The sequence below is a fragment of the Amborella trichopoda genome, chromosome 8, assembly GCF_054954075.1.
Source record: "Amborella trichopoda isolate Santa Cruz 75 chromosome 8, AtrichopodaSantaCruz75HAP2 v2.0, whole genome shotgun sequence".
NCBI lineage: Eukaryota > Viridiplantae > Streptophyta > Magnoliopsida > Amborellales > Amborellaceae > Amborella > Amborella trichopoda.
Window position 1 is genome coordinate 38,701,447 of NC_142343.1, and position 14,575 is coordinate 38,716,021.

A 14,575-nucleotide genomic window follows, 5' to 3' on the forward strand; every position below is an offset into this window, starting at 1 on the left:
CCCGCACAAGCCTGAGCTAGGGCTTCTCTGGTCCGGTCAAGGATGCGATGGGTCGGTGCCTATCTTATGGAGACTTTGGCGAAGCAGAGCCCAAGGCCGATCAGTCCATTGGTAGCCCAAAATTTATGGTAAATGTTAAAAGGAAATTTATGTTAATTGTTGAAAACTCATCTTCTGAAATATTGGCACGTGACGGCCCTCTTAACAAAACTAGACATACCCACAGTTAGCAACTCTCGGATAAATCATATATCGGTGAACTAAAACATTGGTAATAAATCGGTTTTATTTCAAAAAGGCGAAAGAAAATTTCGGGTAAAAAATATGGATCGTGAAAAATTAAGGTAAGTTATATAATCGTAAATGTTTCAGATTTGGTTAAAAATAAACAAAATAAAAATATCAAATATGTAAAGATGACACACTATAGGATTATGATGTGCAGTTACTGTATAGATAAATTAAAGTTATTGAACAATAATTTTATGGCCTTGACAATTTATTTTTTAAAGTTTCAATAAATCCAACAACAACATCTAAAATGCTATGTTGTATGCACTAATAATTAAAAGTTAAAAATACGAGATTAATCGAACTTTTATATGCATAAAGAAAACTTCTAAATGCTTAGGCAAATTCAAATCTCACACTGAATTCCTAGCTACCTAAATCTTTAGTATCATTTAATCTCTCACTTGCTCTTGATAAGGATGCTTTGGGTTTAAAGAACGAAAAAAATGTTTTTAATTAGGTCACTCTTGTTCTAACTACACCTATTATATGAGATATACATTTGTTTTGATATTTTTCTTACCTTTTTGTTTAAGGAAACTTATTGGTAAATTCTTTATGAAATTTTTTCTTAATTCAAGATTATTGGTGTACTTCCACGGTTAATGTGTTTATCTTAAACCAAAATTCAATAGTGTTAAGTTAATAAAGAAATAAAGTTATAGAGAATCAGTTTATTTTAATTTATTTTATAAATAAAATCAAATAAGGACTTATATTGATTTCATTAAAAAAATGTACTTTTTTGAAGATCCTACTTGAAGTTTTTAATGAATTTCAAAATTTTTTTTTTTTTGAAAAATTTGTATTTTAAAAGTAGACTTGCTAATTATGGACATACCTTTACCATATTTCGAACCTAAACAAAATTATTTCCAAGCAGTTTAAGACCCTTAGGATATTAGGAAAATTATCACACATATACATTAATTTTCGTCTATTTCAAAAAAAAAACCCTAACTTTCATAAATTTCATCTACACCATTTTTGTTCAATTTTTAGTCACCAAAATAACTTTCACGATATTTAAAGTACTGTAATATTTTGAATTAATATTACGGTACTTTAAATACCGTAAAACCTGAGCTATATTATACAACATTTTAACTATTGTATGGATATACATCACATATCAATACGTTTAACTACACTATGGATATACATTACATATGGACATCTATCTCTCTCTCTATATATTTATTGATAAGGTTATTGGTATTCATATCTCTATGAGAATTGGTATTTATCTGATATATTTATAACAATAAAAGATAAATATCATCAGCTATGGATAGATACCATTTAAATATATTAGATATTTTATATTTTATACGGTAGTTAAAGTAACATATAGTATGGCTTAAGGTTTGCCAAAATAAAAAAAAACGGTGTGGATTATGTTTATGAAAATTGGGTTTTTAATTAAAATATATTTATCATGATTTCCCTAATATAAACCCAGATTTTTCTCCCATTTTTTCGGATAAAACGTTCCTGACGTTGTCGGCCTGGCCCTCCATATACCACGTGTCGAATGCACAGCACCGGCAGCTCCTGATCTAAGGCAATCTACGTATCGAAATACTTTTTTATTGTTAATCTTATTTATTGATTTTTACTCAGCGTAAAGCTCATCAGATCTATCCTATTTATTGATTTTATTCGGCATAAAACACATCATAATTATCTTATTTATTGATTTTATTCGGCATAAAACTCATCAGATTCATCAGATTTATCTTATTTATTGATTTTATTCAGAATAAAAACGCATGAAATTCAGAAGCCGTCAGAAGCCATTGGACCAACTTTGAAAAATGGCCTGGTTCAATAGAATTGGAAAACGATACATCACTAAATCAAGTTTTCGCGCCACTGATGGACTTCAAGCTCCTGGCTTTTCAACAAAAGCCGTGTCTTCCCTTCTCCATAGTTGGTCTTCATTTTCAGTGTACAAATATTCTCTTCCTACCATTAATGGATCTCGAGCTCCTGGTTTTCCTTCCGAGTTTCTCCCTTCACTTCTCAAAAGCCGCTTCTTCTGCTCTGTTCCGACCCAAAATCGATTGGGTCCATCAGGTTTGAGACCCACAAGTCCAGATGGGAAGGCTAGGGTTGTGGTTTTGGGCTCTGGTTGGGCCGGTTGTCGATTCATGAAGGGGTTGGATACTGATCTTTATGATGTCGTTTGTATATCCCCGAGGAATCATATGGTTTTTACGCCTCTTTTGGCTTCGACTTGTGTTGGCACGCTGGAGTTTAGGTCAGTTGCAGAGCCAATTGGGAGGATCCAGCCTGCTATTTCGAATGCTCCGAATTCTTACTTCTTCTTGGCTACCTGTAAAGGCATTGACACTGATAACCATGTTGTGAGTTAACTGTTTCTCTCTCGTGATTCCAGTTGTGAATTGATTGTTTCAGTCCGTTAGAAGCTGTGGTAGATGTTGTTGTTCTTTTTGGTCTGATAAACTCCACTGAGAGAGAGAGAGAGAGAGAGAGAGAGAGAGAGAGAGAGAGAGAGAGAGAGAGAGAGAGAGAGAGCCCAGAGAGAGAGAGAGAGAGCCCAGAGAGAGAGAGAGAGAGAGAGAGGCCCAGAGAGAGAGAGAGAAAGAGAGCCCAGTTTGATTGGGTGAATTTTGACTCGGCTTGAGTCGACTTGGGCCCAGTTGACTCGCCAAGTTTATATAATTAAAGGATGCTCTCTTCCTTTCTCCATCTCATAGTCATCCTTTATTTTCTTGTCTCCATTGGTTCAAATTGCGTTGTTTCAGTTATGAATTTCTTGTTCTGTCTTGTTCAACATATTGTTTTAACACCATCTTTAAGAGGCGGATTTGATTTTGAAGTATGATATGTTCACTTCATTGAATGATTTCTTAGTAAATGATCACTATTTTGTTCAGGATGCTCCATACAAATTTTACATACGTTTGATTTGTGTTTTCCCAAACTAAAATGTTATTATGCTATCTAAGGTGCACTGCGAGAGTGTTACTGATGGAAGTAAGTCACAAATCATTGAGCCTTGGAGCTTTACCGTTCCATATGATAAGCTAGTTATCGCATCAGGTGCCGAGGCCTCCACATTTGGTATAAAAGGTGTGAAAGAGCATTCTATATTTCTCCGTGAAGTTTCTCATGCTCAAGAGATCCGCAGGAAGCTTCTCCTAAATCTGATGCTTTCTGATGCGCCTGGTATGTTCAACTTACTTTAATATATTGAAGGTAATTCATGGTAATTCATGCTCTGTATGGTTTAAAGCAATTAAAACCTTTTCTCAATTATTCCTTGCTTTTTGATGTGGAAAATATGCTAGCCTCTCGTATTTTATAAATGCAAGAACATACTATGACTTAGGGAAGTCGATTGTGATGATAGCTTCCTAGAGCTCAGTAAACTACCAAAGATAATGTCAATTGCTGAAATTACTCGAAACTAAAATCTATTTTCAATATGTTTGGAACAGATACTGAGCTTCAATAACGTTCAATTTTTTCTCAAACTGAGTTGCTTGATCTGCTTTACTATGAAATAACCCTGCAACTGAGAGCTAAGCATGGGGTCCTTTAAATTATTCTTATTATACCTGTACTACATTTTTAAATGACTCATATTGAAGGGGATTGAGTGGACCTTGGGTTTATGATGTATGTCTATAGTGTGTGATATGTGAATAATTTTCTAATATGAAAGATATTGCAAGGTATTGTTCCTTATGCATTAAACTTCATATTTTGTTTCCTAATTTTTAATTACATTATTAGTAAACCAAAAATTTGAATGTATTCAAAATGAACATAATGATTGAGTGGCTTCGTCTGTTTTAGATGCAGTTATTCTGATGCAACCTTGCCTCTAGAGTTTCAACTTTGTTTTCTATGCATTGGAATTATCATTTCTCATTTGGGGAATGAGTTTGCTTCAGGCAAATCCCTGGCTCAGTTTGCTGCTTGGATATCCTAGTGGTACATCATTACCATGGATTCTTTTGCCCTTACTCATAAACCGTCACAAAGTTCTGTCTCATCCAAATATATCAATTATGAACTTGATGGGCAAAAAAAAACACTTCTCTTTGCACAGTATATCAAATTTGGCCCTAACATGCAAAATTATCGAATCTGTCCTTGGACATTGCTCGAATAAACTATCATCAGCACAATATGGCACAAAATCTATACTAGAAAAAGATTTGTGGACCTCCGCCTACTGTACATCAATGCACAAGATCAAGACTTCATCCTCTCTCTCTCTCTCTCTCACTCACTCACTCACTCACTCACTCACTCACTATCTTCCCATTCTTTCCTTTTGACCTTTCACCTTTTTAAAATTTATTCTTTTCATTTCCCTGTCTTTTTTTGTATTTTATTCATGTATATTTTATTTTTTGCTATGACTGTTCATAAAGTTAAAAGCCATCTGAAATAGGAGTTACCTACTAGCAGTGAGGCGGAAGTATGGGAGCTGGACAAAATGCACAACTATTGGCTTCCTGAGATTGAAACATTGGACCAATATTTACGATCATCAAATACAAGACACATTTGCCCAAAGCTTATCCATTGAACTTGTGGCAAAACAAATACTATTTCTACCTAGTAGATAAGAACTGAAGAAGTTCCTTTCTTGAAAGATCATGATTGGCTAACTTCATGGCACGTTCTTGTTTTGTTGCAACTTTACTTAAATTAGTAAATTATAAAATACAAATATTGCCTGGATATAGCCATTAAAAATGACAATTGATATATTATTATTTGATGGGTAAGTGAAGGGCAGATTGATGCATGAGTTGTCCAGTGTTACGAATTTCGAAAATTCCCACACACATGCCCACATGATCATTATTTGTTAATATTGCGAATATTATAGTTATTAAACCATTGATTTATACTACGTTTTACCGGGATCTTATTCGTCTGTGTTGTTGATTTACCTCCATAATATTTTTTTAACAGATGCCATTTATGCTCAAAATTTTAGTTGAGTATGTTAATGCATACTTCTTTCCATGTGATATCAGGAATATCAGAGGCAGAAAAGAGTAGACTTCTACACTTCGTTGTAGTTGGAGGTGGGCCTACTGGTGTTGAATTCAGTGGTGAACTTAGTGATTTCATCATCAGGGATGTGCATGAGAGATACTCTCATGTTAAAGAGAACATCCGTGTGACTTTAATTGAGGTGTTCTTATAACAAATCCATATTATGTGTTTACGAGATTATTCTTCATCAAGTCAATCATGCTTCATGCTTCGTTTACTCCATAACTGTTTATATTGCCGGCAATCAGTATGTTGAAAGATATCACATAATTGCTTTGAGTGATCTATGTGTAGTTACCCATATAAAATGAGCCTCCTGCAATATCACAATAAGGATGGGTATTTCCTTGCAATGGCAGGCAAATGAAATTTTATCCTCCTTTGACGATCGACTAAGACAATACGCTACAAGGCACTTAACTAAGGTGAGAAGTGTTTTACTGCACACATAAAGTGAGCTACCTTGCACTAAATCATTATCTTAAAAGATAATGTACTTGTGACAAATGGTAAGCTACAGTTTGCATTGCTCCATGTGATTTGTTTTTCATTTTGATCTTCACCATATCATTTGTAATTTTACAAAGTTCCATTCATGGGATTAAAGTGAGCTGCCTTGCACTAAATCATTATCTTAAAAGATAATGTACTTGTGACAAATGTTAAGCTACAGTTTGTATTGCTCCATGCGATTTGTTTTTCATTTTGATCTTCATCATATCATTTATAATTTACCTAGTTACATTCATGCGATTATATCTCTTGGATATATTTTTTTTTATGTTGCCCAGGGCATGGAAAATTGTTTATAAATTATTATGATAACATTTCCTAAATTTAATCCATTAAAGGGAAAAATTGTGAGTGTATTTGTTATACTTGTCAATATGACATATTGATGTTTTTCTTTTATTTGTAGCCATAAAGCAATAAAATATAGTATGTGAGCTTTTTTGCAATTTAAGAAAAATTGTCAATACTATCCATCTATCTGAACTTGTGACAAGATGTGTTATTATTTTGATCTTAGGACCATGCGACATTAACATCCTGTTTGAAGTGGGCTCATGTATGCATGTAAACAGTATATGTATTTATGTTTGTAATATGTATTATGTGGGTACAAAAGTATGCAAATATAAGGGCCATTTATTACATATATACAGATGCGCGCAGATGTATTTGTATAATCTTTCTTCATTGTTATGCCCTGTTTATATGCAGTTTTACGTATACATTGACATGCATGTGTGGTTTTATACACAGCCATCAACATCATGTTGTTTAAAGGACGAGGTTAGCATGCGGCCATGCCCGCACATGTAGAAATGCAGGCTTAGCAATAAATATATTTTTAAATATAATTTGATCATAAGTTTTAGAGAATATATAATATTTAACATGGAGATCATGAATATGAAAAAAGAAGAAAAAAATTTGAAACCTAGAAATAATAGTTAGATTAAGAAAAGATTTGGACTGTTAATTAAAATTGCTTTTAGATGGACCACCTATTTGCATCCATCTTTAAGATGGATGCTTTATACCTCTGGATCGCATATTGTAGAAATGCAGTCCAGCCCACATGGAACAATTGTTCTTGTTTGATTGGGTCTCTTTTGATTTGTATTTGCTATTTTATTTCAGTCGGGGGTCCGACTTGTTCGTGGAGTTGTAAAAGATGTACATCCTCAAAAGATCATTTTAAGTGATGGCACAGAGGTTCCCTATGGACTGCTAGTATGGTCCACTGGTGTTGGCCCCTCTTCTTTTATAAATTCTTTGCAATTTCCAAAGTCCTCTGGTGGAAGGTATACAGTTATTTTGATGATGCGCTCCCTTGATTTATAAATGTTCTTTTTGAAGTGGAACTTACAGAAGAAAAGTAAATAATAGTGCAGTTGTGGCTTGTATGAACGCACATGTACATTGGCATGCTTATGTGCCTCAAAAATTTCTCACATCTTGCAGAATAGGTGTGGATGAATGGTTACGTGTTCCTTCAGTACAGGATGTCTTCTCCATTGGTGATTGCTCAGGATTTCTTGAAAGTACTGGCAAACCGGCGCTCCCAGCTTTGGCCCAGGTTAGACAGCTAAACATCTGACACATTAAAAAGAGAATATTATTTATTAGCATTTTGACATGAAGTGCATGATATGGTGATTAACAAGATCTTGAGATTAAGATATACCTATTATTCGTCTAAATCATTTGGAACTGAACTTCAGGTGAAATTTAGTGGAAGTTTATTTCACAACCATCACTATACTTCTATCAACTTTGTATTTGTCTTCTTTGTGCCAGATGAACTGAGTTGAGATGTTCCTTTTCATTTAGAATGTACGTACTGTGGCACTTTCATTTGCTTCATGTTCTGCAATTTTATTGCCGCCAAATTAGTTTACTGGATGTTAATTGAATCTTAGTATGGTTGCCAAAATCCCTAACTGCCTTTTATATCTGAATAATTCTTGAAAGTTTGGGTTCGCAAATTTGAAATCATCCTACTTATTGATAGCCACCACATTGCTTGGGATCAGTGTTTAGAAAATCTCTCCATTCACCTAGGACTATGGCGAGTTACTTGGTCTCAGCAGGCTGTCGAGAGACCTTAAGAGGGTAGGTATATATAGTGTTACATGGACATCAACACAGGTTTGGTTTCTATAAGTGTCATAGGTGTCTTTTATGTCGACATAAAAAGGTGATATGGCTAGAGACATTTGTGCATTTATTTTTCATAAATAAAATACTATATTTTATCTATTATATGATATATTTCTTCATTTATGTTATCTAAAAAGCACATGTAGTAGTGATAGAAATCACAGAATGAGTCCAAGATGTGCAAAGCTCGAGGCCTCCCATGTGATTTCATATTCAATTTTTGGATATTTAATATACTACCATGTGTCGCCCACAAGTCGACACGTGTTGACATGGGACACAAGGCCGAAGGCCTCCTGTCGCGGTAGCACTACATATATGTACCCGGTACAGTACTGTACAAACTCAGACATATTCGGGCGATTACTACAGAAACTCTGACTGGCTCACCCATTTGTGTACAGTACTTGGGCGAGTCAATACAGTACTCACCTGAGTATTGCTGGACTTCTCAGTTTAAAAGGGGACGTGGAAATCCACCCACCTTTTTTCTTCATTTTCTTGGATTGAAGGCCCTAAGATGTGCATTTCGTGCTGAAATTTAGACTTTAGCATGACTTTCCCATGATATATATATATATATATATATATATATATATATATATATATATATATATATATATATATATATATATATAAAGGAAAAAGTTTATATATAGCTGCGGCTCTAAATAGTCAAATCAGAGCCCATCTCAAAAATTTCACTAGAAGAGGTTGTTATGAAGCCCAAATATCCTCAAATTGATCATCTTGACAACAAGATGTATGGACATGAGAAAAAAATGGATTTCAAGTTTTGGAAATAATGCATCTTTTAACATATTTTTGGACCGTTAATTTTCAAGATTATCAAGTTTTCATAGATCTACTTGATCTACTCTATTTTTGAAGCTTTAAATTTTATAATTAAAGATGAAAATATATTTTAAGGCTATTTCAAAGATTTCAAGTATTGAAACCACATTTCTAGACGCTATTTGAAGGTGCACTTTACTTTGATTGTTTTATATATATATATATATATATACATTTCTAGACACTATTTGAAGGTGCACTTTACTTTGATTGTTTTTTATATATATATATATATATATATATATATATATATATATATATATTATGAAGAAGTATATAATAGAACCATTTACTTTTAATACAAGGAGGTCACAAATCTTGTTGGCCGTTAGATGTGAAATCAGGTAGTTGAAGGTATGCCACAGAATAGGCTCAAAATCCAAAATAAAATTTCTTAAACTTTGTGGCACACTCCAAGCTGTCAAGTTTCACACCCAATGGCTAGGATTGATTATGACCTCCGTGTATTAAAGTAAATGGTCCTATAGTACGCAGTTCCATCTATTATAAGTATCAGATTTGAGGAAAAAAACACACCAAATCTGACAATTTTTTAGATTGAAAATTTTGATAGGGAGTTTGCCCATTCTGAAAAATTGTGATTTCTTTGCAATTTTTTGTCGATCTTTTGATGAAATTTGACCCAAAACCCATTTTGAGGTTATTCATTCAACCATTACTCTGGTTTTTCACATTGAAACACAAAAGAATTGTATTTGAGAGATTTCAAATTCATAACCACTATTCATGCAAATTTTTCAAGAGCTCAGATCTCCTAGATCCAAACTCGAGACCCAATTCTAGATTGGGAGTTTCGATTGGGGAAGTGTGAGGGAGTTTTGACAAGGATTTGAGGCATGCATTCACACCGAACACAAAGATCGGGGACCGGCCTCAAGTTTTTGGGTAGGTTTCATTTTTTCCACATTAAATTTATAAATTGGCTGATTTAAATGATTAAAACTGATTTTTCCTGCTCCATGTTTTCCATTTTGTATTTTTTTTGGATTTTATTTTTTCCACAGTTTTAATAATGTTTTTCATTTTTTTGCCCCTTTGTATGGCTCAAGCAAGACTCGGGTGAGTCTGAGCCAAGCCATGTTTGAGAACACTCTGTGGTATTTAAATCCTCGAATCCTAAGAACAATAATCCTACGTGAAATTAAGTGATGAAATAAGTTTTGTAGATGCAACTCCAATCATGAATGTTAGGATGCGCTGGGCTAGGTTGGACACCCAATTTGTTGATCCAAAACGCGAAAATTTATTTCTATACTGACAAGATGTGCAGACAAAAGTGTCCCTGATATGAGCAATCATTCAATTGCTTAGATTAGGTTCTTACTGGTCAAAAGGCTGTCACATATTATGTGGATGCCACATGATGCAGTCCAGAATGCTGCTCTCTAGTATCTAGACGAGAGAGAGAAGCTTAAAAATTATAGGAGGAACCACAAAAGGGCAAATTAATCATGGAGTCTACCCTTTTATGTCTTCTATTTATTTCTTGAGTCTTTGTATTCACTTCGGGTCATAAATAGTAATTTTAGAGTCTTTTATGTTTTTTTATTCATTTAAAATCTTTTATGATAAATGGTCATGATTAGATTAGATGGATGGCCATGATTAAGTCTTGTTTAGGGTTTTCTTATGCAAGAGATGTACTCAAGCATAATGAATGATTATGTTATGGAATTTTATTCAAAAACCTAGAGCAACAAATGCTCCTTTTACCACCTGTTTTTTTAATCTCTCTATTTCCGGATCTTCCCTATCTCCTGCTTTGCTAAAACAGTAGCTCAAGCTACTAGGTCTACACCACAACACTAAAGTATCAAATTTGTTTAGGGGAGAGCCTTGGACATCTATGTAGAATAGTAGTGCAGAATACATTAAACACACTTTACTATACCACAAATTATTATTGCTAAATTTGGGTTTTGACTTTTTCTCTTTACTGTTTTCATGCTCTTTCTTTATACATTAGTTCTAGGACGCAATGATATTTGTATATGCTTAACATATTGGCATCGTTGACACTGATATGTACACCGGACACTCCTAGTGTACTTGTAATATGAAATGACGCAAGTATAAAAAGTAACATCACTATCATCATCATCAAAGTCTTTTTCGAACTAATTGGGGTCCGCTACATGAATCCTAGTTTGTCATTCTACTCTATTAAAGGTCATATCTTCAGTGAGGCCATAAGTTCTAATATCTTTTCTCACTACATTCAATCATGTCCTTTTGGGCCTACTCCTTGCCCTTTCTAAGCCTACCACTTGAACTAACTCGCACCTCCTATCAGGTGTTGTACTGGTATGCGTAGCACATGGCCAATCCACCTAAGTCTACTTTCTCTCATCTTATCGTCTATGGGTGCTACATCTAAATTCTCCCAAATATATTCATTTCGAATTTTACCCCATAAGTATGAAAAGTAACATGAACAAAATATATTATTATATAATCTGGTTTGGTGCATAAATATGCATGATTGTTGCAGATGCATGTATTTTATGTATTGTTTAAGTTGTTTTATGTTGGTTAATGTTATAGGATTTTCATACATGTCCCTATGTGTTGGACTTTCAGAAATGCTGAATTGTTTCCCCTGAACTTGTCCTTGTCTATCTTCATATCTGTATCTGGCATCTTGTTATTAGATAGCACATGAATGGTCTGAGTTCTGAAAACCGATCTTTCAAAATAAAGTCTGCAAAGAATGAGAACATGACCGGCCAACTCTTTACTTTTGAGACGATTTTTTGGTATTATTGCTATCAATTTTAAAAGAATTTTGAATTTGTATGACTTGTTTCACAAAACATCATGTCTTAAGCTTTGTTTCTTGACAGGCTTGTGGTTTGCATTTAGGTTATGACCAACATTTGATGTTTGTTAGTTGCAGTATTCTCCTTTTTTTTTGCCCTTTCTTTTGCTAGTGTTCATTCTTCAAAGTTTGATGATTGTTGACTCTGTAGTATATGGTATGTAGAGTGTTTTCCATGTAAATGTGTAGAGTTTGTTTCTTCATAACAGGTCGCAGAGAGACAAGGGAAATATTTAGCCAGTCTTCTAAATCAAATTGGTAAAGCTGGTGGGAGCCATGCTAACTGTGCACAAGAGATAGAATTGGGGAGTCCTTTTGTTTATAAGCACTTGGGGAGTATGGCAACTGTTGGCCGTTACAAGGCCCTTGTGGACCTTAGGCAGAGCAAGGTGGATTTTACCTGAAAGTTCTAATGAAATATTATTTTATCAAACTTTAAAACAATAGTGAAATTTACCTCAAAACCTCAGAAGATGATGGTCTTGACGCCTTTTAACTTGTAAACTGTCTTACAGGAAGGGAAAGGCCTGTCTCTTGCTGGATTCTTGAGTTGGTTCATTTGGAGGTCGGCTTATCTGACACGCGTAATTAGCTGGAGGAATAGATTCTATGTGGCAATCAATTGGGCCACCACCTTTGTTTTTGGCCGTGATATAAGTCGCATTTAAAATGGAGCTGAATTCAAATCTTAGGTTGGCAAGAAAGTAGGGGCTATTCAACTTCCAAAATCTTGAATGATGTCAATATTTTGTTTATTCTTTGCTTAAGCATGATTTTGTTTATGTGCATGCATGCGCATGCACTGATTTCATTGATCTAATTTTTATGAGTTCCCTTATAGTAGAGAACTACACCAAGAGAATATAACAAGTGACATTTTAATACAATTCTTGTAATAAATGTCTGATATTATAATTTATATTAAGGGGGTCCTGAAAGTTCCATGTGAGAAAGAAAATTTATGCATTTTTTGAATTGGTTCTGATTCTCATTATATGTGATGAAGAGGGTGAAGCATGGATAAAACATATTTATGGTACTACGTAGTTGCACGTCTTCACTCCCAAAAGCTTGAGTATTTGTCTATAGAGAAGCAAGGACGCCTGTTTTTGCTTCTTGTGTTGTTCGTCTTTTCCTCATAAATGTGACCATCTATTTATTGATGACTACTTTCCTGTAATGAGAGGTAATTAGTTTGTATGTGATTTTAAATATTGTTCGACTAAGGATACGGCTCTTGATAGAGCTAAATGGCAGAACAGGAGCTGAACCCAAATAATTGGGATAAGGCTTGATGATGATGATGATTTGAGGTTTTCTTTGTACATATTTTACTTCTCTTCCTGCATAAAACTATTCGGATTTTGGATTCTATTCCTTGTGGCCTTCAGAATATGCAATATTCATTTTAATGCTGCTGTTAACTTCCTTTGATCACCAGTGCATTGTGGTGTTTGTGGTGTTCCTCTGAGACAACTTTAATAATGTGTGGTGTTTCACTTTTTGTTTCTTTAGGTCAGATTTGTGGCAATCAATGTTCGAGCGGCTCGGAACCCCCCGAGCTGCCTCGGAACTGGTGGTGGGTGGTTTGGGTCTAAGGCCCCAAAGACTCCCCTTGTTCCCAATGGTTTTTCAGTTTCTGTTCTTACTTTTCTTGTTTTAAAATAAAAAGGCCTGGAGAACCATAAGCCGGACTGGAATCGGCTGAGCTAGCTTGGTTCAGCGGGTGACCGGTTCTGTGTTTAAGCAGTGATGGCAACAGTTGCAGTGGCTTTTCTTTTTCTGTTCTTGTTTGGTAACTTAGTTTGCTTATTCGAGGAACCATTTCCTTTTCCTCTGAATTGGTAGATCTATTTATGGCCACCGGGTTCACGACTTCGAGACACCAAGGAAAATCCAAAGTTTGTCATTGATTTCAATTATGCATCGATTTCAATTATGCTTTGTTCTCAGTAACGTTTTTTACCTATTTCCTATTTGAATTCGATGATGTTGTAATGTGCCAGAGTCAGAAGAACTACCAATCTAAAGTTGTAAGAAGATTCAGAGCAACGCTCATTTTTTTTTGGGTGACTCTGATGACTGCTGATTCCTTATTTCAGCATACCATCTTAAGGAATCCGAAATTTACTGAAATGCGCTCTAGGGAAACAAAAATATCCCGAGAAGAGAGAGAGAGAAACTAGGGTAATTTGGGCCTTTGTTAAGATATATTTTTGTGGAGGTATGGTATATTTTGAGGAGGTACGCAGGATGAAATGAAACTTAATATAAGGTAGAACTTTAACTTTGCACCACTTACATAGAATACAAATGTGGATTTTGTTTTTAGCTGTCTAATTTTTGAATGGATAATTGGGTTAGTCTTAAGCAAAATGTCATAAATAAACACTCTTTTATGTTTAAATTTTTCTACAGAATCAGATTTGTATAAATTTGTTGTAACATTCAAATTAGATGGATAGGAAAAGGGTTCACATATGATCTATATGTGGATAGTACCATATGTAAAGTTTTCTCAATGAATATTCTAATGTTAATTGGGATGGAATAAGGGGTCAAGACCCATTACGCCATATTTTCGCACTCGGGACGAGTTTATGAGGGGTGTTGCCTTTGGATGAGAACAAATTCCTCTTATTTTTCTTGCCTCTATGATGTATGGTCCTTGACCTTCCGGAGCACACCATGGGCCCATATAATCTTTCTGGGGCCCCTAATATTATGGCTACCCCTGGTATTTCATATGGGCACCGCGGCCTTAAGGACCATGATATTTGGTATGGAGGAAATATGGTATTTACTAAAACAAAAGAAATGGCCGAAATAAAAAGGAGCCCTTAATTTTGGAGGGTGAGAAGTGTCAGGAAC

General features: G+C 34.7%; 1 protein-coding gene across 1 annotated transcript; it reads left to right on the plus strand.

Annotated features, from left to right (window-relative positions):
- The first annotated feature begins 1,878 nt into the window (after positions 1-1,878).
- Positions 1,879-12,662, plus strand: LOC18433438 (internal alternative NAD(P)H-ubiquinone oxidoreductase A1, mitochondrial). The gene is made up of 8 exons (XM_006843528.4): positions 1,879-2,660; positions 3,267-3,486; positions 5,319-5,479; positions 5,700-5,765; positions 6,988-7,151; positions 7,312-7,426; positions 11,914-12,093; positions 12,220-12,662. The coding sequence occupies exons 1-8, from the start codon at positions 2,109-2,111 to the stop codon at positions 12,370-12,372; spliced, it is 1,611 nt and encodes a 536-aa protein (XP_006843591.1). The 5' UTR covers positions 1,879-2,108; the 3' UTR covers positions 12,373-12,662.
- The last annotated feature ends 1,913 nt before the right edge of the window (positions 12,663-14,575 follow it).

Coding starts and splice junctions, on each gene's coding strand:
- LOC18433438 (XM_006843528.4), top strand. CDS start 2,109: ATGGCCTGGTTCAATAGAATTGGAAAACGATACATCACTAAATCAAGT. Junction 3,487..5,318: donor GATGCTTTCTGATGCGCCTG/GTATGTTCAACT, acceptor ATGTGATATCAG/GAATATCAGAGGCAGAAAAG. Junction 7,427..11,913: donor CGCTCCCAGCTTTGGCCCAG/GTTAGACAGCTA, acceptor TCTTCATAACAG/GTCGCAGAGAGACAAGGGAA.